General features: G+C 56.8%; 2 protein-coding genes and 1 long non-coding RNA gene across 3 annotated transcripts in view; 1 reads left to right on the top strand and 2 right to left on the bottom strand.

Annotated features, from left to right (window-relative positions):
* The window catches only part of LOC311429346 (uncharacterized protein), a gene marked incomplete at its 3' end in the record, with an annotated part of 31,436 nt that extends 17,335 nt beyond the window's left edge, over positions 1-14,101 (top strand). The window contains 7 exon segments of the mRNA XM_084540436.1: positions 1,946-2,140; positions 4,067-4,261; positions 6,168-6,362; positions 8,269-8,463; positions 10,699-10,893; positions 13,138-13,293; positions 14,069-14,101. Of these exon segments, the coding sequence (XP_084396562.1) occupies positions 1,946-2,140; positions 4,067-4,261; positions 6,168-6,362; positions 8,269-8,463; positions 10,699-10,893; positions 13,138-13,293; positions 14,069-14,101 (1,164 nt within the window).
* A 1,405-nt stretch (positions 14,102-15,506) lies between these two features.
* Positions 15,507-16,903, bottom strand: LOC311429349. Its single transcript, XR_014688235.1, has 2 exons — positions 16,527-16,903; positions 15,507-16,490 (listed from the first exon to the last, which is right to left on the bottom strand). It is a non-coding gene; the product is annotated as an uncharacterized lncRNA (long non-coding RNA).
* An 81-nt stretch (positions 16,904-16,984) lies between these two features.
* LIPE (lipase E, hormone sensitive type) lies at positions 16,985-20,314 on the bottom strand (the record flags this gene model as incomplete). The annotated part of the gene is made up of 2 exons (XM_084540437.1): positions 16,985-17,251; positions 20,045-20,314. Coding segments are annotated over 2 exons (537 nt in total), but the record flags the coding sequence as incomplete, so codon positions are not given.
* Between the last annotated feature and the right edge of the window lie 47 nt (positions 20,315-20,361).

Genomic DNA, 20,361 nt, shown 5'->3' on the forward strand with positions numbered 1-20,361 from the left:
TTCGAGCGGGGGCCGCGGACCCCCCCCCCGAACCGGGCGCCCCCGCCCCCCCCCCCCCCGAAACGCCCCCTCCTCATCCTGGCTGCAGCCCCCCCCCCAGCGCCGTCCGTGGGGCCGCTGACGCTGGAGCCCACCGAGGACGGGGGGGCCGCCGTGGCCACGCTGCTGCTGCAGCTGCCGGGGGGGGGCAGGGGGTGGGGGGGGGGCCGGGCGGCGCTGGCGTCGGGGCTGGTGGCGATGAGGGGGGGGGGGCTGGGGGTGGGGGTGGGGGTGGGAGTAGGGGTAGGGGTTAGAAAGGGGGGTGGGGCGGAGATGGTGTGAGGGGGGGGGCTAAAGTGGGAGGGTATGGGGGGGAATGGGAAAATTGGGAAAAAATGGGAAAAATGGGAAAATTGGGAAAATTGGGGGAAAAATGGGAAAAAATGGGAAAATTGGGAAAAAAATGGGAAAATTGGGAAAAAATTGAAAAATTGGGAAAATGGGGAAAATTTGGGGAAAATTGGGAAAATTTGGGGAAAATTTGGGAAAATTTGGGGGAAATTTGGAGAAAATGGGAAAATTTGGGAAATTTGGGCAAAATTGTCAAAAATTGGGAAAATTGGGAAAAATGGCAGAAATTGGGAAAATTTGGGGAAAATTGGGGGAAAAATGGCGAAAAAATGAAGGAAATGGGAAAAAATAGGAAAATGGGCAAATCGGGAAAAAATTGGAGGAAATGGGAAAAATTGCGAAAATTTGGGGAAAACTGGGGTAAAAATTGGAGGAAATGGGAAAAATTGCGAAAATTTGGGGAAAACTGGGGTGAAATTGGAAGAAATGGGAAAATTGGGGTGAAATTGGAGGAAATAGGGGAAGTGGGAAAACTGGGGTGAAATTGGGTTGAAATTGGAAGAAATGGCAAAAATGGGGAAAATTGGGGTCAAATCGGGAAAATTGGAGGTGGGGGAGCTGTGGGGCGCTGCCCCCCCCCATGGGGCTGGGGGGGTGTGAATAAATGGGGTCTGCCCCCCAAGTGGATTTTGGGCTGAGTCTGTGCTTTTTGGGGAGTGGAGCTGTGGGGCGGGGGTTGGGGGGCGCTATGGGGCAGGGGTTATGCCCTGGCCTCACATCCATGGGTCCCAGCCCGAAATCTATGGGTCCGAGCCTGAAATCCATTGCTTCCAGCCCCACATCTATGGGTCCCAGCCGCAAATCCATGGGTCCCAGCCCCAAATCCATGGGTCCCAAGGCAAATCAATGGCTCCCAGCCCGAAATCTATGGGTCTGAGCCCGAAACCCATGGCTCCCAGCTCCACATCCATGGGTCCCAGCCCCACATCTATGGGTCCCAGCCCGAAATCTATGGGTCCGAGCCTGAAATCCATGGGTCCGAGCCTGAAATCCATGGGTCCCAGCCCCAAATCTATGGGTCCCAGCCCCACATTTCTGGGATTCAGTGGAAGTCTATGGGTCTGAGCCCCAAATCTGTGGGTCCGAGCCCCAAATCCATGGCTCCCAGCCTGAAATCTATGGGTCTGAGCCCGAAACCCATGGCTCCCAGCCCCCATCCATGGCTTCCAGCCCCAAATCCATGGGTCCCAGCCCCAAATCCATGGGTCCCAGCCCTAAATCCATGGCTCCCAAGGCAAATCCATTGCTCCCAGCCCCACATCCATGGCTCCCAGCCCCAAATCCATGGGTCCCAGCCACACATCCATGGTTTCCAGCCCCAAATCTATGGGTCCCAGCCCCAAATCCATGGGTCCCAGCCCCAAATCCATGGGTCCCAGCCCCACATCCATGGGTCCCAGCCCCAAATCCATGGGTCCCAAGGCAAATCAATGGCTCCCAGCCCCACATCTATGGCTCCCAGCCCCCACCCATGGCTCCCAGCCCCCACCCATGGCTCCCAGCCCCCACCCATGGCTCCCAGCCCCACACTTGTGGGTCCCAGCCCCCCTCGCAGGGGCTGCTCTTCTTCCGCCAGGACCAGGCCCACATCGACCTCTTCGTCTTCTTCTCCGTCTTCTTCTCCTGCTTCTTCCTCTTCCTCGCCCTCTGCGTCCTCCTCTGGAAGGCCAAGCAGGGGGTGGACGCCCACCACGAGCAGCGCCGGCACCTGCAGGAGATGACCAAGATGGCCAGCCGCCCCTTCGCCAAGGTCACCGTGGTGTTCGAGCGGGGGCCGCGGACCCCCCCCCCGAACCGGGCGCCCCCGCCCCCCCCCCCCCCGAAACGCCCCCTCCTCATCCTGGCTGCAGCCCCCCCCCCAGCGCCGTCCGTGGGGCCGCTGACGCTGGAGCCCACCGAGGACGGGGGGGCCGCCGTGGCCACGCTGCTGCTGCAGCTGCCGGGGGGGGGCAGGGGGTGGGGGGGGGGCCGGGCGGCGCTGGCGTCGGGGCTGGTGGCGATGAGGGGGGGGGGGCTGGGGGTGGGGGTGGGGGTGGGAGTAGGGGTAGGGGTTAGAAAGGGGGGTGGGGCGGAGATGGTGTGAGGGGGGGGGCTAAAGTGGGAGGGTATGGGGGGGAATGGGAAAATTGGGAAAAAATGGGAAAAATGGGAAAATTGGGAAAATTGGGGGAAAAATGGGAAAAAATGGGAAAATTGGGAAAAAAATGGGAAAATTGGGAAAAAATTGAAAAATTGGGAAAATGGGGAAAATTTGGGGAAAATTGGGAAAATTTGGGGAAAATTTGGGAAAATTTGGGGGAAATTTGGAGAAAATGGGAAAATTTGGGAAATTTGGGCAAAATTGTCAAAAATTGGGAAAATTGGGAAAAATGGCAGAAATTGGGAAAATTTGGGGAAAATTGGGGGAAAAATGGCGAAAAAATGAAGGAAATGGGAAAAAATAGGAAAATGGGCAAATCGGGAAAAAATTGGAGGAAATGGGAAAAATTGCGAAAATTTGGGGAAAACTGGGGTGAAATTGGAAGAAATGGGAAAATTGGGGTGAAATTGGAGGAAATAGGGGAAGTGGGAAAACTGGGGTGAAATTGGGTTGAAATTGGAAGAAATGGCAAAAATGGGGAAAATTGGGGTCAAATCGGGAAAATTGGAGGTGGGGGAGCTGTGGGGCGCTGCCCCCCCCCATGGGGCTGGGGGGGTGTGAATAAATGGGGTCTGCCCCCCAAGTGGATTTTGGGCTGAGTCTGTGCTTTTTGGGGAGTGGAGCTGTGGGGCGGGGGTTGGGGGGCGCTATGGGGCAGGGGTTATGCCCTGGCCTCACATCCATGGGTCCCAGCCCGAAATCTATGGGTCCGAGCCTGAAATCCATTGCTTCCAGCCCCACATCTATGGGTCCCAGCCGCAAATCCATGGGTCCCAGCCCCAAATCCATGGGTCCCAAGGCAAATCAATGGCTCCCAGCCCGAAATCTATGGGTCTGAGCCCGAAACCCATGGCTCCCAGCTCCACATCCATGGGTCCCAGCCCCACATCTATGGGTCCCAGCCCGAAATCTATGGGTCCGAGCCTGAAATCCATGGGTCCGAGCCTGAAATCCATGGGTCCCAGCCCCAAATCTATGGGTCCCAGCCCCACATTTCTGGGATTCAGTGGAAGTCTATGGGTCTGAGCCCCAAATCTGTGGGTCCGAGCCCCAAATCCATGGCTCCCAGCCTGAAATCTATGGGTCTGAGCCCGAAACCCATGGCTCCCAGCCCCCATCCATGGCTTCCAGCCCCAAATCCATGGGTCCCAGCCCCAAATCCATGGGTCCCAGCCCTAAATCCATGGCTCCCAAGGCAAATCCATTGCTCCCAGCCCCACATCCATGGCTCCCAGCCCCAAATCCATGGGTCCCAGCCACACATCCATGGTTTCCAGCCCCAAATCCATGGGTCCCAAGGCAAATCCATTGCTCCCAGCCCCAAATCCATGGGTCCCAGCCCCAAATCCATGGGTCCCAGCCCCACATCCATGGGTCCCAGCCCCAAATCCATGGGTCCCAAGGCAAATCAATGGCTCCCAGCCCCACATCTATGGCTCCCAGCCCCCACCCATGGCTCCCAGCCCCCACCCATGGCTCCCAGCCCCCACCCATGGCTCCCAGCCCCACACTTGTGGGTCCCAGCCCCCCTCGCAGGGGCTGCTCTTCTTCCGCCAGGACCAGGCCCACATCGACCTCTTCGTCTTCTTCTCCGTCTTCTTCTCCTGCTTCTTCCTCTTCCTCGCCCTCTGCGTCCTCCTCTGGAAGGCCAAGCAGGGGGTGGACGCCCACCACGAGCAGCGCCGGCACCTGCAGGAGATGACCAAGATGGCCAGCCGCCCCTTCGCCAAGGTCACCGTGGTGTTCGAGCGGGGGCCGCGGACCCCCCCCCCGAACCGGGCGCCCCCGCCCCCCCCCCCCCCGAAACGCCCCCTCCTCATCCTGGCTGCAGCCCCCCCCCCAGCGCCGTCCGTGGGGCCGCTGACGCTGGAGCCCACCGAGGACGGGGGGGCCGCCGTGGCCACGCTGCTGCTGCAGCTGCCGGGGGGGGGCAGGGGGTGGGGGGGGGGCCGGGCGGCGCTGGCGTCGGGGCTGGTGGCGATGAGGGGGGGGGGGCTGGGGGTGGGGGTGGGGGTGGGAGTAGGGGTAGGGGTTAGAAAGGGGGGTGGGGCGGAGATGGTGTGAGGGGGGGGGCTAAAGTGGGAGGGTATGGGGGGGAATGGGAAAATTGGGAAAAAATGGGAAAAATGGGAAAATTGGGAAAATTGGGGGAAAAATGGGAAAAAATGGGAAAATTGGGAAAAAAATGGGAAAATTGGGAAAAAATTGAAAAATTGGGAAAATGGGGAAAATTTGGGGAAAATTGGGAAAATTTGGGGAAAATTTGGGAAAATTTGGGGGAAATTTGGAGAAAATGGGAAAATTTGGGAAATTTGGGCAAAATTGTCAAAAATTGGGAAAATTGGGAAAAATGGCAGAAATTGGGAAAATTTGGGGAAAATTGGGGGAAAAATGGCGAAAAAATGAAGGAAATGGGAAAAAATAGGAAAATGGGCAAATCGGGAAAAAATTGGAGGAAATGGGAAAAATTGCGAAAATTTGGGGAAAACTGGGGTGAAATTGGAAGAAATGGGAAAATTGGGGTGAAATTGGAGGAAATAGGGGAAGTGGGAAAACTGGGGTGAAATTGGGTTGAAATTGGAAGAAATGGCAAAAATGGGGAAAATTGGGGTCAAATCGGGAAAATTGGAGGTGGGGGAGCTGTGGGGCGCTGCCCCCCCCCATGGGGCTGGGGGGGTGTGAATAAATGGGGTCTGCCCCCCAAGTGGATTTTGGGCTGAGTCTGTGCTTTTTGGGGAGTGGAGCTGTGGGGCGGGGGTTGGGGGGCGCTATGGGGCAGGGGTTATGCCCTGGCCTCACATCCATGGGTCCCAGCCCGAAATCTATGGGTCCGAGCCTGAAATCCATTGCTTCCAGCCCCACATCTATGGGTCCCAGCCGCAAATCCATGGGTCCCAGCCCCAAATCCATGGGTCCCAAGGCAAATCAATGGCTCCCAGCCCGAAATCTATGGGTCTGAGCCCGAAACCCATGGCTCCCAGCTCCACATCCATGGGTCCCAGCCCCACATCTATGGGTCCCAGCCCGAAATCTATGGGTCCGAGCCTGAAATCCATGGGTCCGAGCCTGAAATCCATGGGTCCCAGCCCCAAATCTATGGGTCCCAGCCCCACATTTCTGGGATTCAGTGGAAGTCTATGGGTCTGAGCCCCAAATCTGTGGGTCCGAGCCCCAAATCCATGGCTCCCAGCCTGAAATCTATGGGTCTGAGCCCGAAACCCATGGCTCCCAGCCCCCATCCATGGCTTCCAGCCCCAAATCCATGGGTCCCAGCCCCAAATCCATGGGTCCCAGCCCTAAATCCATGGCTCCCAAGGCAAATCCATTGCTCCCAGCCCCACATCCATGGCTCCCAGCCCCAAATCCATGGGTCCCAGCCACACATCCATGGTTTCCAGCCCCAAATCTATGGGTCCCAGCCCCAAATCCATGGGTCCCAGCCCCAAATCCATGGGTCCCAGCCCCACATCCATGGGTCCCAGCCCCAAATCCATGGGTCCCAAGGCAAATCAATGGCTCCCAGCCCCACATCTATGGCTCCCAGCCCCCACCCATGGCTCCCAGCCCCCACCCATGGCTCCCAGCCCCCACCCATGGCTCCCAGCCCCACACTTGTGGGTCCCAGCCCCCCTCGCAGGGGCTGCTCTTCTTCCGCCAGGACCAGGCCCACATCGACCTCTTCGTCTTCTTCTCCGTCTTCTTCTCCTGCTTCTTCCTCTTCCTCGCCCTCTGCGTCCTCCTCTGGAAGGCCAAGCAGGGGGTGGACGCCCACCACGAGCAGCGCCGGCACCTGCAGGAGATGACCAAGATGGCCAGCCGCCCCTTCGCCAAGGTCACCGTGGTGTTCGAGCGGGGGCCGCGGACCCCCCCCCCGAACCGGGCGCCCCCGCCCCCCCCCCCCCCGAAACGCCCCCTCCTCATCCTGGCTGCAGCCCCCCCCCCAGCGCCGTCCGTGGGGCCGCTGACGCTGGAGCCCACCGAGGACGGGGGGGCCGCCGTGGCCACGCTGCTGCTGCAGCTGCCGGGGGGGGGCAGGGGGTGGGGGGGGGGCCGGGCGGCGCTGGCGTCGGGGCTGGTGGCGATGAGGGGGGGGGGGCTGGGGGTGGGGGTGGGGGTGGGAGTAGGGGTAGGGGTTAGAAAGGGGGGTGGGGCGGAGATGGTGTGAGGGGGGGGGCTAAAGTGGGAGGGTATGGGGGGGAATGGGAAAATTGGGAAAAAATGGGAAAAATGGGAAAATTGGGAAAATTGGGGGAAAAATGGGAAAAAATGGGAAAATTGGGAAAAAAATGGGAAAATTGGGAAAAAATTGAAAAATTGGGAAAATGGGGAAAATTTGGGGAAAATTGGGAAAATTTGGGGAAAATTTGGGAAAATTTGGGGGAAATTTGGAGAAAATGGGAAAATTTGGGAAATTTGGGCAAAATTGTCAAAAATTGGGAAAATTGGGAAAAATGGCAGAAATTGGGAAAATTTGGGGAAAATTGGGGGAAAAATGGCGAAAAAATGAAGGAAATGGGAAAAAATAGGAAAATGGGCAAATCGGGAAAAAATTGGAGGAAATGGGAAAAATTGCGAAAATTTGGGGAAAACTGGGGTGAAATTGGAAGAAATGGGAAAATTGGGGTGAAATTGGAGGAAATAGGGGAAGTGGGAAAACTGGGGTGAAATTGGGTTGAAATTGGAAGAAATGGCAAAAATGGGGAAAATTGGGGTCAAATCGGGAAAATTGGAGGTGGGGGAGCTGTGGGGCGCTGCCCCCCCCCATGGGGCTGGGGGGGTGTGAATAAATGGGGTCTGCCCCCCAAGTGGATTTTGGGCTGAGTCTGTGCTTTTTGGGGAGTGGAGCTGTGGGGCGGGGGTTGGGGGGCGCTATGGGGCAGGGGTTATGCCCTGGCCTCACATCCATGGGTCCCAGCCCGAAATCTATGGGTCCGAGCCTGAAATCCATTGCTTCCAGCCCCACATCTATGGGTCCCAGCCGCAAATCCATGGGTCCCAGCCCCAAATCCATGGGTCCCAAGGCAAATCAATGGCTCCCAGCCCGAAATCTATGGGTCTGAGCCCGAAACCCATGGCTCCCAGCTCCACATCCATGGGTCCCAGCCCCACATCTATGGGTCCCAGCCCGAAATCTATGGGTCCGAGCCTGAAATCCATGGGTCCGAGCCTGAAATCCATGGGTCCCAGCCCCAAATCTATGGGTCCCAGCCCCACATTTCTGGGATTCAGTGGAAGTCTATGGGTCTGAGCCCCAAATCTGTGGGTCCGAGCCCCAAATCCATGGCTCCCAGCCTGAAATCTATGGGTCTGAGCCCGAAACCCATGGCTCCCAGCCCCCATCCATGGCTTCCAGCCCCAAATCCATGGGTCCCAGCCCCAAATCCATGGGTCCCAGCCCTAAATCCATGGCTCCCAAGGCAAATCCATTGCTCCCAGCCCCACATCCATGGCTCCCAGCCCCAAATCCATGGGTCCCAGCCACACATCCATGGTTTCCAGCCCCAAATCTATGGGTCCCAGCCCCAAATCCATGGGTCCCAGCCCCAAATCCATGGGTCCCAGCCCCACATCCATGGGTCCCAGCCCCAAATCCATGGGTCCCAAGGCAAATCAATGGCTCCCAGCCCCACATCTATGGCTCCCAGCCCCCACCCATGGCTCCCAGCCCCCACCCATGGCTCCCAGCCCCCACCCATGGCTCCCAGCCCCACACTTGTGGGTCCCAGCCCCCCTCGCAGGGGCTGCTCTTCTTCCGCCAGGACCAGGCCCACATCGACCTCTTCGTCTTCTTCTCCGTCTTCTTCTCCTGCTTCTTCCTCTTCCTCGCCCTCTGCGTCCTCCTCTGGAAGGCCAAGCAGGGGGTGGACGCCCACCACGAGCAGCGCCGGCACCTGCAGGAGATGACCAAGATGGCCAGCCGCCCCTTCGCCAAGGTCACCGTGGTGTTCGAGCGGGGGCCGCGGACCCCCCCCCCGAACCGGGCGCCCCCGCCCCCCCCCCCCCCGAAACGCCCCCTCCTCATCCTGGCTGCAGCCCCCCCCCCAGCGCCGTCCGTGGGGCCGCTGACGCTGGAGCCCACCGAGGACGGGGGGGCCGCCGTGGCCACGCTGCTGCTGCAGCTGCCGGGGGGGGGCAGGGGGGCGGGGGGGGGCCGGGCGGCGCTGGCGTCGGGGCTGGTGGCGATGAGGGGGGGGGGGCTGGGGGTGGGGGTGGGGGTGGGAGTAGGGGTAGGGGTTAGAAAGGGGGGTGGGGCGGAGATGGTGTGAGGGGGGGGGCTAAAGTGGGAGGGTATGGGGGGGAATGGGAAAATTGGGAAAAAATGGGAAAAATGGGAAAATTGGGAAAATTGGGGGAAAAATGGGAAAAAATGGGAAAATTGGGAAAAAAATGGGAAAATTGGGAAAAAATTGAAAAATTGGGAAAATGGGGAAAATTTGGGGAAAATTGGGAAAATTTGGGGAAAATTTGGGAAAATTTGGGGGAAATTTGGAGAAAATGGGAAAATTTGGGAAATTTGGGCAAAATTGTCAAAAATTGGGAAAATTGGGCAAAAATGGCAAAAATTGGGAAAATTGGGAAAAAAATGGCAGAAATTGGGAAAATTTGGGAAAATTTGGGGAAAATTGGGGGAAATTTGGAGAAAATGGGAAAATTTGGGAAAATTGGGCAAAAATGGCAACAATTGGGAAAATTGGGAAAAAATGGCAGAAATTGGGAAAATTGGGAAAAAAATGGCAGAAATTGGGAAAATTTGGGGAAAATTGGCGGAAAAATGGCGAAAAAATGAAGGAAATGGGAAAAAATAGGAAAATGGGAAAACTGGGAAAAAATTGGAGAAAGTGGCAAAAATTGGGAAAATTTGGGGAAAACTGGGGTGAAACTGGAAGAAATGGGAAAATTGGGGTGAAACTGGAGGAAATAGGGGAAGTGGGAAAACTGGGGTGAAATTGGGTTGAAATTGGAAGAAATGGCAAAAATGGGGAAAATTGGGGTCAAAATGGAGGAAATCGGAGGTGGGGGAGCTGTGGGGCGCTGCCCCCCCCCATGGGGCTGGGGGGGTGTGAATAAATGGGGTCTGCCCCCCAAGTGGATTTTGGGCTGAGTCTGTGCTTTTTGGGGAGTGGAGCTGTGGGGCGGGGGTTGGGGGGCGCTATGGGGCAGGGGTTATGCCCTGGCCTCACATCCATGGGTCCCAGCCCGAAATCTATGGGTCCGAGCCTGAAATCCATTGCTTCCAGCCCCACATCTATGGGTCCCAGCCGCAAATCCATGGGTCCCAGCCCCAAATCCATGGGTCCCAAGGCAAATCAATGGCTCCCAGCCCGAAATCTATGGGTCTGAGCCCGAAACCCATGGCTCCCAGCTCCACATCCATGGGTCCCAGCCCCACATCTATGGGTCCCAGCCCGAAATCTATGGGTCCGAGCCTGAAATCCATGGGTCCGAGCCTGAAATCCATGGGTCCCAGCCCCAAATCTATGGGTCCCAGCCCCACATTTCTGGGATTCAGTGGAAGTCTATGGGTCTGAGCCCCAAATCTGTGGGTCCGAGCCCCAAATCCATGGCTCCCAGCCTGAAATCTATGGGTCTGAGCCCGAAACCCATGGCTCCCAGCCCCCATCCATGGCTTCCAGCCCCAAATCCATGGGTCCCAGCCCCAAATCCATGGGTCCCAGCCCCAAATCCATGGGTCCCAGCCCTAAATCCATGGCTCCCAAGGCAAATCCATTGCTCCCAGCCCCACATCCATGGCTCCCAGCCCCAAATCCATGGGTCCCAGCCCCACATCCATGGTTTCCAGCCCCAAATCTATGGGTCCCAGCCCCAAATCCATGGGTCCCAGCCCCAAATCCATGGGTCCCAGCCCCACATCCATGGGTCCCAGCCCCAAATCCATGGGTCCCAGCCCCACATCCATGGGTCCCAGCCCCAAATCCATGGGTCCCAGCCCCACATCCATGGCTCCCAGCCCCAAATCCATGGGTCCCAGCCCCACATCCATGGTTTCCAGCCCCAAATCTATGGGTCCCAGCCCCAAATCCATGGGTCCCAGCCCCAAATCCATGGGTCCCAAGGCAAATCAATGGCTCCCAGCCCCACATCTATGGCTCCCAGCCCCCACCCATGGCTCCCAGCCCCACACTTGTGGGTCCCAGCCCCCCTCGCAGGGGCTGCTCTTCTTCCGCCAGGACCAGGCCCACATCGACCTCTTCGTCTTCTTCTCCGTCTTCTTCTCCTGCTTCTTCCTCTTCCTCGCCCTCTGCGTCCTCCTCTGGAAGGCCAAGCAGGGGGTGGACGCCCACCACGAGCAGCGCCGGCACCTGCAGGAGATGACCAAGATGGCCAGCCGCCCCTTCGCCAAGGTCACCGTGGTGTTCGAGCGGGGGCCGCGGACCCCCCCCCCGAACCGGGCGCCCCCGCCCCCCCCCCCCCCGAAACGCCCCCTCCTCATCCTGGCTGCAGCCCCCCCCCCAGCGCCGTCCGTGGGGCCGCTGACGCTGGAGCCCACCGAGGACGGGGGGGCCGCCGTGGCCACGCTGCTGCTGCAGCTGCCGGGGGGGGGCAGGGGGGCGGGGGGGGGCCGGGCGGCGCTGGCGTCGGGGCTGGTGGCGATGAGGGGGGGGGGGCTGGGGGTGGGGGTGGGGGTGGGGGTGGGGGGGAGGAAGGGGATGGGTGGGGGGGAGATGGTGTGAGGGGGGGGGGCTAAAGTGGGAGGGTATGGGGGGGGAATGGGAAAATTGGGAAAATTGGGGAAAAATGGGAAAAAATGGGAAAATTGGGAAAATTTGGGAAAAATTGGGAAAATTGGGACAAAATTGGGAAAATTGGGAAAATTTGGGAAAATTTGGGGAAAATGGGAAAATTTGGGAAATTTGGGCAAAATTGTCAAAAATTGGGAAAATTGGGCAAAAATGGCAAAAATTGGGAAAATTGGGAAAAAAATGGCAGAAATTGGGAAAATTTGGGAAAATTTGGGGAAAATTGGGGGAAATTTGGAGAAAATGGGAAAATTTGGGAAAATTGGGCAAAAATGGCAACAATTGGGAAAATTGGGAAAAAATGGCAGAAATTGGGAAAATTGGGAAAAAAATGGCAGAAATTGGGAAAATTTGGGGAAAATTGGCGGAAAAATGGCGAAAAAATGAAGGAAATGGGAAAAAATAGGAAAATGGGAAAACTGGGAAAAAATTGGAGAAAGTGGCAAAAATTGGGAAAATTTGGGGAAAACTGGGGTGAAACTGGAAGAAATGGGAAAATTGGGGTGAAACTGGAGGAAATAGGGGAAGTGGGAAAACTGGGGTGAAATTGGGTTGAAATTGGAAGAAATGGCAAAAATGGGGAAAATTGGGGTCAAAATGGAGGAAATCGGAGGTGGGGGAGCTGTGGGGCGCTGCCCCCCCCCATGGGGCTGGGGGGGTGTGAATAAATGGGGTCTGCCCCCCAAGTGGATTTTGGGCTGAGTCTGTGCTTTTTGGGGAGTGGAGCTGTGGGGCGGGGGTTGGGGGGCGCTATGGGGCAGGGGTTATGCCCTGGCCTCACATCCATGGGTCCCAGCCCGAAATCTATGGGTCCGAGCCTGAAATCCATTGCTTCCAGCCCCACATCTATGGGTCCCAGCCGCAAATCCATGGGTCCCAGCCCCAAATCCATGGGTCCCAAGGCAAATCAATGGCTCCCAGCCCGAAATCTATGGGTCTGAGCCCGAAACCCATGGCTCCCAGCTCCACATCCATGGGTCCCAGCCCCACATCTATGGGTCCCAGCCCGAAATCTATGGGTCCGAGCCTGAAATCCATGGGTCCGAGCCTGAAATCCATGGGTCCCAGCCCCAAATCTATGGGTCCCAGCCCCACATTTCTGGGATTCAGTGGAAGTCTATGGGTCTGAGCCCCAAATCTGTGGGTCCGAGCCCCAAATCCATGGCTCCCAGCCTGAAATCTATGGGTCTGAGCCCGAAACCCATGGCTCCCAGCCCCCATCCATGGCTTCCAGCCCCAAATCCATGGGTCCCAGCCCCAAATCCATGGGTCCCAGCCCCAAATCCATGGGTCCCAGCCCTAAATCCATGGCTCCCAAGGCAAATCCATTGCTCCCAGCCCCACATCCATGGCTCCCAGCCCCAAATCCATGGGTCCCAGCCACACATCCATGGTTTCCAGCCCCAAATCTATGGGTCCCAGCCCCAAATCCATGGGTCCCAGCCCCAAATCCATGGGTCCCAGCCCCACATCCATGGGTCCCAGCCCCAAATCCATGGGTCCCAGCCCCAAATCCATGGGTCCCAGCCCCAAATCCATGGGTCCCAGCCCCAAATCCATGGGTCCCAGCCACACATCCATGGTTTCCAGCCCCAAATCCATGGGTCCCAAGGCAAATCCATTGCTCCCAGCCCCAAATCCATGGGTCCCAGCCCCAAATCCATGGGTCCCAGCCCCACATCCATGGGTCCCAGCCCCAAATCCATGGGTCCCAAGGCAAATCAATGGCTCCCAGCCCCACATCTATGGCTCCCAGCCCCCACCCATGGCTCCCAGCCCCCACCCATGGCTCCCAGCCCCCACCCATGGCTCCCAGCCCCACACTTGTGGGTCCCAGCCCCCTCGCAGGGGCTGCTCTTCTTCCGCCAGGACCAGGCCCACATCGACCTCTTCGTCTTCTTCTCCGTCTTCTTCTCCTGCTTCTTCCTCTTCCTCGCCCTCTGCGTCCTCCTCTGGAAGGCCAAGCAGGGGGTGGACGCCCACCACGAGCAGGAGATGACCAAGGTGGCCAGCGGGGGAAAATGGGGCGGAAAAGGGGGAGATTGGGAAAGCTGGGAAGATTGGGGAAAACTGGGGAAAAATGGGAAAATGGGGAAAATTTGGGGAAATTGGGAAAAATTGGGAGAATTGGGGAGAAATGGCAAAAATTGGGAGAATTGGGGAGAAATGGCAAAAATTGGGAAAATTGGGGAAATTTGGGAAAATTGGGAAAATTGGGAAAATTGGGAAAATTTGGATAAAATGGCAAAAATTGGGAAAATTGGGAAAATTGGGAAAATTTGGGAAAACTGGGAAAATTGGGAAAATTGGGAAAATTTGGATGAAATGGCAAAAATTGGGAAAATTGGGAAAATTTGGGAAAACTGGGAAAATTGGGAAAATTTGGATGAAATGGCAAAAATTGGGAAAATTTGGAAAAATGGCAAAAATTGGGGAAAATTGGGGAAAATCTGGAGAAAATGTGCGAAATTGGGAACATCGGGGCGAAGTTGGGGACAACTTGGAGAAAAAGTGGATACTGGAAAATGGAACAAACGGATGTAGGGGATACGGGAAAATTGGGGTGGAAACGAAGGGATTGGGCGAAATGGCGAAATTGGGAAAAGTGGGGCAAGACCGGGACAAAACTGGAGGAAATGGGGGATTTTCCCCAAGATGGCCAGCCGCCCCTTCGCCAAGGTCACCGTGGTGTTCGAGCGGGGGCCGCGGACCCCCCCCCCGAACCGGGCGCCCCCGCCCCCCCCCCCCCCGAAACGCCCCCTCCTCATCCTGGCTGCAGCCCCCCCCCCAGCGCCGTCCGTGGGGCCGCTGACGCTGGAGCCCACCGAGGACGGGGGGGCCGCCGTGGCCACGCTGCTGCTGCAGCTGCCGGGGGGGGGCAGGGGGTGGGGGGGGGGCCGGGCGGCGCTGGCGTCGGGGCTGGTGGCGATGAGGGGGGGGGGGCTGGGGGTGGGGGTGGGGGTGGGGGTGGGGGGGAGGAAGGGGGGTGGGGGAGTAGAGGTGGTGTGATGGGGGGGGGAGTTATGGGGGGGGATATGGGGGGGAATGGGAAAATTGGGGAAAATGGGAAAAAATGGGAAAATTGGGAAAAAATGGGAAAATTGGGAAAATTGGCAAAAATTGGGAAAATTTCGGGAAAATTGGGAAAATTTGGGGAAAAAATGGGAAAAATTGGGAAAATTTGGGGAAAATTTGGGGAAAACTGGGGAAAATTGGGAAAATTGGGAAAAAAATGGGAAAAATTTGGGAAAAAATGGGAAAATTTGGGGAAAAAATGGGAAAATTTGGGAAAATTTGGGGAAAATTGGGAAAAATTGGGAAAAAATGGCAAAAATTGGGAAAAAATGGCAAAAATGGGAAAAAAATTGGGAAAATTTGGGAAAATTGGGGGAAAATTGGGAAAATTTGGGAAAATTGGGGGAAATGGGAAAATTTGGGAAAATTGGGAAAAAATGGCAAAAATTGGGAAAATTGGGAAAAAATGGCAGAAATTGGGAAAATTTGGGGAAAATTGGCGGAAAAATGGCAAAAAAATGAAGGAAATGGGAAATAATAGAGAAGTGTGAAAATTGGGAAAAAATTGGAGAAAGTGGCAAAAATTGGGAAAATTTGGGAAAACTGGGGTGAAATTGGAAGAAATGGGAAAATTGGGGTGAAATTGGAGGAAATAGGGGAAGTGGGAAAACTGGGGTGAAATTGGGTTGAAATTGGAAGAAATGGCAAAAATGGGGAAAATTGGGGTCAAATCGGGAAAATTGGAGGTGGGGGAGCTGTGGGGCGCTGCCCCCCCCACATGGGGCTGGGGGGGTGTGAATAAATGGGGTCTGCCCCCCAAGTGGATTTTGGGCTGAGTCTGTGCTTTTTGGGGAGTGGAGCTGTGGGGCGGGGGTTGGGGGGCGCTATGGGGCAGGGGTTATGCCCTGGCCCCACATCCATGGGTCTCAGCCCCACACTTGTGGGTCCCAGCCCCCCATCTATGGGTCCCAGCCCCACACTTGTGGGTCCCAAGGCAAATCTATGGGTCCCACCCCCCATCTATGGGTCCCAGCCCCCCATCTATGGGTCCCAGCCCCACACTTATGGGTCCCACCCCCCATCTATGGGTCCCACCCCACACTTGTGGGTCCCAGCCCCACATCTATGGGTCCCACCCCACACTTGTGGGTCCCAGCCCCACATCTATGGGTCCCACCCCACACTTATGGGTCTCAGCCGTGCTCGTTCTCAGGTTTCTTTATTAATTAAAAGCCCCCAATTAACTAATTGTTTTGAGGGGGGGGTGGGGGTCCCCCACCCTCTGCCCCACAAGTGTGGGGCTCAGGACCCCACCTCGCGCCCCGCGGGGCCGCTGGGGCGGCGGTTGGGGGGCTGCGCCCCACTGACCCCACGGCCGGGGGGGGGTCTTGGGGGGGGGGGGGCGGGGGGCTGGGGGGGCTCCCCCAGCGCCCCACAGCATGTGGGGCCGGCGCTATGGGGCAGGGCCTCGGCGGCGCTATGGGGCAGGGCGTTGCTGGCGCCGGGGGGCGCGGGGCCCCCCAAGTTGGGGGGCAGGGAGGAGCCAGGGGGTCCGCTGCCCCCCAAGTTAGGGGGCATAGCCAGGTTGGGGGTCCCACCGCCCCCCAAGTTAGGGGTCTCAGCCACATTGGGGGTCCCACTGCCCCCCAAGTTAGGGGTCTCAGCCACATTGGGGGTCCCACCGCCCCCCAAGTTAGGGGGCAGGGCAGACTTGGGGGTCCCACCGCCCCCCAAGTTAGGGGTCACAGCCACATTGGGGGTCCCACCGCCCCCCAAGTTAGGGGTCACAGCAGATTTGGGGGTCCCGCTGCCCCCCAAGTTAGGGGGCAGGGCAGCTCCATCAGCCCCACTGCCCCCCAAGTTATGGGGCAGAGCCAACTTGGGGGTCCCAATGTCCCCCTCGCTATGGGGCAGGGCAGATCCAGGGGTCCCAGTGCCCCCCAAGTTAGGGGTCACAGCCAGGTTGGGGGTCCCACCGCCCCCCAAGTTAGGGGTCCCAGCCAGGTTGGGGGTCCCAGTGCCCCCTTTGCTATGGGTCTCAGCATCTCCCTCAGCCCCACCGCCCCCCTCGCTATGGGGCAGGGCAGACTTGGGGGTCCCACCGCCCCCCTCGCTATGGGGCAGGGCAGACTTGGGGGTCCCACCCCCCTCGCTATGGGGCAGGGCAGATTTAGGGGTCCCACCCCCTTCGCTATGGGGCACAGCCAACTTGGGGGTCCCACCCCCTTCGCTATGGGGCAGGGCAGACTTGGGGGTCTGTCCCCCCCGCGTCCCCACCAGCACCGACCCCCTTCTCGTGGGGTCCCCCAAAATCGACCCCCGTCTTGTAGGGTCCCCCAAAGTTGACCCCCTTCTTGTGGGGTCACCCAACGTTGACCTTGTGGGGTCCCCCCAAAATCGACCCCCTTCTTGTAGGGTCCCCAAATGTTGACCCCCTCCTTGTAGGGTCCCCCAAAATCGACCCCCTTCTTGCAGGGTCCCCCAAAATCGACCCCCTCCTTGTGGGGTCCCCCAAAACCGACCCCCTCCTCGTAGGGTCCCCCAAAATCGACCCCCTCCTTGTAGGGTCCCCCAAAATCGACCCCCTTCTTGCAGGGTCCCCCAAAACCGACCCCCTCCTCGTGGGGTCCCCCAAAATCGATCCACGTCTTGTGGGGTCCCCCAACACCGACCCCCTCCTTGCAGGGTCCCCCAAAACCGACCCCCTCCTCGGGGGGTCCCCCCAAAACGACCCCCGGCGCTCTGCGGCTTGGGGCGGCTGAAGGACGGCGCGGATCAGGCGGGTGCAGAGCGCGGCCGCGCGCCGGCTCTCGGGGCAGAGGGGGCCGAGGCTGAGGAAGCCGTGGGGGAGGTCGGGGACCACCCGCAGGGTCACCGGGTGGCCCAGGGCTCGCAGGCGGCGGGCGAAGGCCACCGAGTCGTCCAGCATGGGGTCGAGCTCGCAGGCCTGGGGGGGGGTGGGGGGGTGGGGGGATGGGGGGGGATTGGGAAAGAACGGGGGAAATTGGGAAAGAATGGGGAAATTGGGGAAATGGGGGAGAAATGGGGAGAAATGGGAAAATTGGGGAAATTGGGAAAAAATGGGGAAATTGGGAAAGAATGGGGGAATTTGGGGAATTGGGGAGAAATGGCAAAAATTGGGGAAATTGGGAAAAAATGGCAAAAAATTGCGAAAATTGGGCAAAAATGGGAAAAAAATTGGAAAGTTTGGGTGAAATTGGGGAAAATTTGGAGAAAATGAGAGGAATTGGGAAAGTTGGGGGGATTGGGGGGATTGGGGGGATTGGGGGGATTGGGGGGATTGGGGGAATTGGGAAAGAACGGGAAAAATTGGGGAAATGGGGGAGAAATGGGGAAATTGGGGAAATTTGGGAAAAATGGAAAAAATGGGAAAAAATTGGGAAAATTGGGGAAAAATGGGAAAAAAAATGGAAAATTTGGGTGAAATTGGGGAGAAATGGGAAAAATTGGGAAAATTGGAAAAAATGGGAAAAAATTGGGAAAAAAATGGCAAAAATTGGAAAATTGGGGCGAAATTTGGGAAAATTTGGAGAAAATGAGAGAAATTGGGAAAATTTGGAAAAAATGGCAAAAAATTGGGAAAATTTGGAAAAAATGGCAAAAAATTGGGAAAATTGGGGCGAAATTGGGGAAAATTTGGAGAAAATGAGAGAAATTGGGAAAATTGGGGCGAAATTGGGGAGAAATGGGGGGAATTGGGGGAATTGGGGGAATTGGGGAAGAATGGGGGAATTGGGGAGAAATGGGGGATTGGGGGGATTGGAGGGATTGGGGGGAATTGGGGAGAAATGGGGAAATTGGGGAAATTGGGAAAGAATGGGGGAATTTGGGGAATTGGGGAGAAATGGCAAAAATTGGGGAAATTGGGAAAAAATGGGGGAATTTGGAGGAATTTGGGGGAATTTGGGGGAATTCGGGGAATTGGGGGATTGGGGGGGATTGGGGGAATGGGGGGATTGGGGGAGAAGGGGGGAATTGGGGGAATTGGGGAAAATGGGGAAATTTGGGGATTGGGGAGAAATGGCAGAAATTGGGAAAATTTGGGGGAAATTGGGGAAATTTGGGGAAATTGGGGAGAAATGGCAGAAATTGGGAAAATTGGGCAAAAATGGGAAAAAAATTGGAAAATTTGGGTGAAATTGGGGAAAATTTGGAGAAAATGAGAGGAATTGGGAAAATTGGGGCAAGATTGGGGAAAATTTGGAGAAAATGGCACAAATTGGGAAAATTGGGCAAAAAATGGGAAAAAAATGGAAAATTTGGGTGAAATTGGGGAAAATTTGGAGAAAATGAGAGAAATTGGGGAAATTGGGGCGAAATTGGGGAAAATTTGGAGAAAATGGCAAAAATTGGGAAAATTGGGAAAGAATGGGAAAAAAATTTGGAAAATTTGGGTGAAATTGGGGAAAATTGGGGGAAAATGAGAGAAATTGGGAAAATTGGGAAAGAATGGGAAAAATTGGGAAAATTGGGCAAACATGGGAAAAAAAATGGAAAATTTGGGTGAAATTGGGGGAAAATTTGGAGAAAATGAGAGGAATTGGGAAAATTGGGGCGAAAATGGGGAAAATTTGGAGAAAATGGCAAAAATTGGGAAAATTGGGAAAGAACGGGAAAAATTGGGGAAATGGGGGAGAAATGGGGAAATTGGGGAAATTGGGGAGAAATGGGAAAAATTGGGAAAAAATGGGAAAAATTGGGAAAATTGGGGAGAAATGGCAAAAATTGGGAAAATTTGGGGAAAATTGGGGAAATTTGGAGAAAATTGAAAAAATCGTGAAAATTGGGGCAAAATTGGGGAAAATTTGGAGAAAATGGCAAAAATTGGGAAAATTGGAACAATTGGGAAAAATGGGGAAAAAAATGGCAAGAATTGGGACAATTTGGGGAAAATTGGGGGAAAAAGGGGGGAAAATGGGAAAATGGGGGGATCGGGGGAAAGGGGAGAAAAAGGGGGGAAATGGGGGGATGGGGGGGAAAAGGGGGGGGAATGGGGGAAAAAGGGGAAATGGGGGAGAAAGGGGGAAAAAGGGGAGAAAAAAAAGGGGTTAGAGGGGTGTTCAGGGGGGTGTTGGGCCGCTAGGGGGCAGCTATGGGGCAGCTATGGGGCAGCTATGGGGCAGCTATGGGGTCACTATGGGGTCACTATGGGGCAGCTATGGGACCCCTATAGGGCTGCTATGGGACCACTATGGGGCAGCTATGGGGCCATTATAGGGCATCTATGGGGCAGCTATGGGGCAGCTATGGGGCATCTATGGGGCAGCTATGGGGCAGCTATGGGGCAGCTATGGGGTCACTATAGGGTCACCATGGGATCTCTATGGGGCAGCTATGGGGCAGCTATGGGGCATCTATGGGGCAGCTATGGGGCAGCTATGGGGCAGCTATGGGGCAGCTATGGGGCAGTTATGGGGTCACTATGGGGTCACTATGGGGCAGCTATGGGGCATCTATGGGGCAGCTATGGGGCAGCTATGGGGCAGTTATGGGGTCACTATGGGGTCACTATGGGGCAGCCATGGGACCCCTATAGGGCTGCTATGGGACCACTATGGGGCATCTATGGGGCCATTATAGGGCATCTATGGGGCAGCTATGGGGCAGCTATGGGGCATCTATGGGGCAGCTATGGGGCAGCTATGGGGTCACTATAGGGTCACCATGGGATCTCTATGGGGCAGCTATGGGGCAGCTATGGGGCAGCTGTGGGGCTCACCACCAGGTGCACGGGAGGCAGCCCCCCCAGGAGCCCGTCGGGGGCCAGCAGGGGGGACACGTAGGGGTTTCGGGCCAGGGGGGGGGTCCGGACCCAGAAGCGGGCGGGGGGGCCGCGGCTGCGCAGGGGCTGGAACTCGTCGGGGTAGGGGGGGGTCTCGGGGTCGTCCCCCCCCCCCTCCTCCTCCCCCTGGACCCCCCCCCCTTCGGCCTCCTCCTCATCCTCCTGCAGCCCCCGGAAGGGGGGGGGGGAGGAGGGGGGGGGGCTCGGCTTGGGGGGGGGGGCTCCGCCAGGCTCTTGCGGGGGGTGGCTGTTGG

This window comes from Aythya ferina (genome assembly GCF_964211825.1).
Source record: "Aythya ferina genome assembly, contig: HAP1_SCAFFOLD_692, whole genome shotgun sequence".
Lineage (NCBI taxonomy): Eukaryota > Metazoa > Chordata > Aves > Anseriformes > Anatidae > Aythya > Aythya ferina.